The 3066-nt window shown below is 32.4% G+C and overlaps 1 protein-coding gene across 1 annotated transcript; it reads left to right on the top strand.

The window, feature by feature from the left end:
• Nucleotides 1-363: 363 nt before the first annotated feature.
• Nucleotides 364-1811, top strand: LOC107479291 (DNA-directed RNA polymerases II, IV and V subunit 12-like). Its single transcript, XM_016099433.3, has 3 exons — nucleotides 364-478; nucleotides 616-708; nucleotides 1631-1811. Exons 1-3 carry the CDS (start codon nucleotides 439-441, stop codon nucleotides 1651-1653), a joined length of 156 nt encoding a protein of 51 aa, XP_015954919.1. The 5' UTR covers nucleotides 364-438; the 3' UTR covers nucleotides 1654-1811.
• Nucleotides 1812-3066: the final 1255 nt, after the last annotated feature.

Here is a 3066-nt window from a genome sequence, read left to right as displayed (position 1 = left end):
TTTGAAGAGAAAATAGAAGGAAAGAAAAGGGAGGAAAAAAAAGAAGAAGGAAAATGATTATTTTTCATTGTCTAGTTGTGAAGAGAATTGGGGAAGAAAAAAAGGGAGAGAAAACTTATTTTCTCTCATTACTTCCAATATTACCCCTTCATTTTTTTCAATATATTTTATATTACAAGGATAAAATTGTCTTTTTATAACATTTCTTTCCTTCTTATTTTTCTTTCATCCAAACACGTCTAAAAAAAATAAAAATCCACTCAATTTCTTTCCTTTCTTTTTTTTTCCTTTTTATTTCTTTCATTTCTATTTCTTTTCTTCTAATCAAACATAGCCTTATAGCGTGCTGCGCCTGCTGCCTTGCTGGCTGCACCGAAACCTGAAACCTGAAACTTTAAATCTTTGGGTCTCTCGATCACTTAGAAACCCGCGCCATCGATGGATCCTCAAGCTGAGCCAGTTAGCTACATCTGCGGAGGTTTATGTTTCTCCTCTCATCTCTCATATTTACTTTTGATAATTCTTCTGCCTATTAGTGGTTCTGGATTCTAGGGTTCTGAAAGACAATTTGTTCTTTTGAAGTTTTCTTTTTTCATTTGTTTCTTCGTTGTGCAGATTGTGGTATGGAGAATACGCTGAAACCAGGTGATGTTATACAGTGCAGAGAGTGCGGTTACTGTATCCTTTACAAGAAGCGCACTCGTCGTAGTAAGCCCTCTCTTCTACAATTTGAATTTCATAATCCCTGTTTTTCATTTTTCCTTTCCTGTTTTCTCATTATTTTAGTTTATGTAATGTGTTGTTCATAGACGACTAGTTTTCCAATGCATGAAAACGTGCACTTTGTTTGGATGGTTTATTTTGAATAATGGAGGTAATCGTAACCCTAATTTTGGTTGCGGGTAAAATTAGGATCCCCTTACCCAATTGGAACATCCATTCGGAAATATATCCTTACAGTTAAACTTTCTTAGGTTTTAAAATGTAGTTACACGTTTAGGTTCCAAACTAGTCAACAGAATTGACCTTTAATTTTTGACATAGGGTTTAAGTCTCTGCCTCCTTAGAAGTTAGTACAATAACAAGTACTCATATTTAAAAGTAGTAACATGGCTTTTTTTTGTGTTTATTTTGAGATTCAAGTTTTTATCCGAGCATTTGGTAATCTTGCTTGATTTCTAACAATTATAGACGGTTTGAATTTGATGTTCTTTTTAAAGAAAATTATGAAGGAGGGTCTAGAGTTTAATTAACCCAATCATGTCAAAAATTATTTGTTCCTCTGATTTTGGATGGTTGTTCATTTGACAAGTTATATCTAAGAGAGTTTGGTGAAAGCACTGCACCCTAAACAACTTAACCGTTGCTCCAAGGCTCCTTTTTCAAATATAACCCAATAAGAACAACAAAACCTAATGTAAAATGAAATAGATCAACCAAAAACATCATATATTAATGTTGAATGCTGACCATCTTCGTTGTGCCTAGGTCATGGAAAAATGGAAAATTATTAATGGCAGGGATTCTTTTAAGAATGACATGTTTGTATTTGATGCACTACTTTAAGACATATATGCAGTTTATCTACACTGTTCATTTTTACATCTTTCTTTCTTTGGTTATTATGCAGTTGTCCAATATGAGGCACATTGATGAAAACTGCTGTGGTGTTGTCAAGTATTTTCCAATGCAACCGTGATAGACTTGTAATGAAATTGTGTTGTGAATGTGCTGTTTTGTTTTAGTGAAGTCTTATGAAACTGAAATTTAACCATCAATGATCCTTCTGACTCTTGAACTATTAAAATGATTCGTACTTCTTAAAACAAATGTATCACCTATTACTATAATGCCTATATGGCATGTTAAGAAAAAGTACAAAAAAATAGGATAAAAACCAACCGAACTCGCATTTATAAAGACTAAACATATATGTAAACTATGTTTCCTCTTTAATCTTTACTCTATCATTGTTTCAATCCCCCCACCACCCGTTCTCTTCTATTTCCTTTTGGTCAGCCTTTTTTAACTTTTTGAGTTACTTGACAATCACAAGTAAAAAAAAAAGGTTTAATTACTCGTTAGTTTTTATAGTTTTGTTAAATTTGTAATTATGTCTATTTTTTTTTCCTTTTAATCGCGAGTATCTAAACCAATAATTTTTTAAGGTGAATGTTATGGTGCCTAAAATGTGGTGTCTATTTACTAAAAAAGGTTAAAAGTTATTATTTAATTTAAAAGATATAAGAATAAATAATTTTTAAAAAATCAAAACTTACTATAAGAAATAAATTAGATAAAGTTTTGGCAAAAACTCATAGGCACTATAGAATTGGCCTTTTTTTAATTAAATTCCTCTTAACAACAACCGTTGCAAAAAAGTTTAAAAAGAATAAATTTATCATTATAGCCATTATTTTGTTTGCTTCAATTACTTGAAGCTATTACTGCCAATTGAATACATTACTACCACACCGCTAATTGAACACATCACTACCACTATAGATCCCTTTCATCTCATTCACCAGTGACATCATTATCACCATCATACCCAATCCCTCTCTATCTAGATCATTTCCCTTTCCTTCATCGTTTGATTCATTGCCATCGTCATTCTTAGTCGTCGATGCCGACAAACACCTATTTCCTTCCTCTCTTGATCTCTTTCATTATTTTTCATCGCCAACATCACTACCTCTCAATGTTGACATCGACACTTATAAACTTCTCCAAATCAATGAACTTTATTGGAATGTTCTCTTCTGTCCTCAACTTCCCCAACTCATTCCTCTAGATCACGAATAGAGGGAGTTTGTTCCTTTTCCATTTACAAGTGACTTATAATATTTATTGGTTGAGTTTAGTTTTTTTTTCTTTCAACACTAAAGAAATTACCATCTTAATATAATAGGGGAGTCGTAGCAGGTCTAAGATTCTAGAATTATTGAAACTTAAAAACCTTCCTAAGCTCATGAAATTAACCAGAAAAAAGGAGAAAGAATGTTCCCGAAGCTCTCTCTACTAAAAATTTGTGAGTGTCCTAAATTCAACTTGCCTTCCCTTCCA

The sequence above is a fragment of the Arachis duranensis genome, chromosome 3, assembly GCF_000817695.3.
Source record: "Arachis duranensis cultivar V14167 chromosome 3, aradu.V14167.gnm2.J7QH, whole genome shotgun sequence".
NCBI lineage: Eukaryota > Viridiplantae > Streptophyta > Magnoliopsida > Fabales > Fabaceae > Arachis > Arachis duranensis.
The sequence above is the reverse complement of the archived record's forward strand: the minus strand, read 5'-3'. Positions and strand labels throughout refer to the sequence as shown.

What these genes read in the sequence shown, in the direction of transcription:
- LOC107479291 (XM_016099433.3), top strand. Translation starts at nt 439, where the DNA reads ATGGATCCTCAAGCTGAGCCAGTTAGCTACATCTGCGGAG. An exon ending in AGTTAGCTACATCTGCGGAG is followed by an intron (nt 479 to 615) that starts GTTTATGTTTCT and finishes TTCGTTGTGCAG; the next exon opens with ATTGTGGTATGGAGAATACG. An exon ending in CAAGAAGCGCACTCGTCGTA is followed by an intron (nt 709 to 1,630) that starts GTAAGCCCTCTC and finishes GTTATTATGCAG; the next exon opens with TTGTCCAATATGAGGCACAT.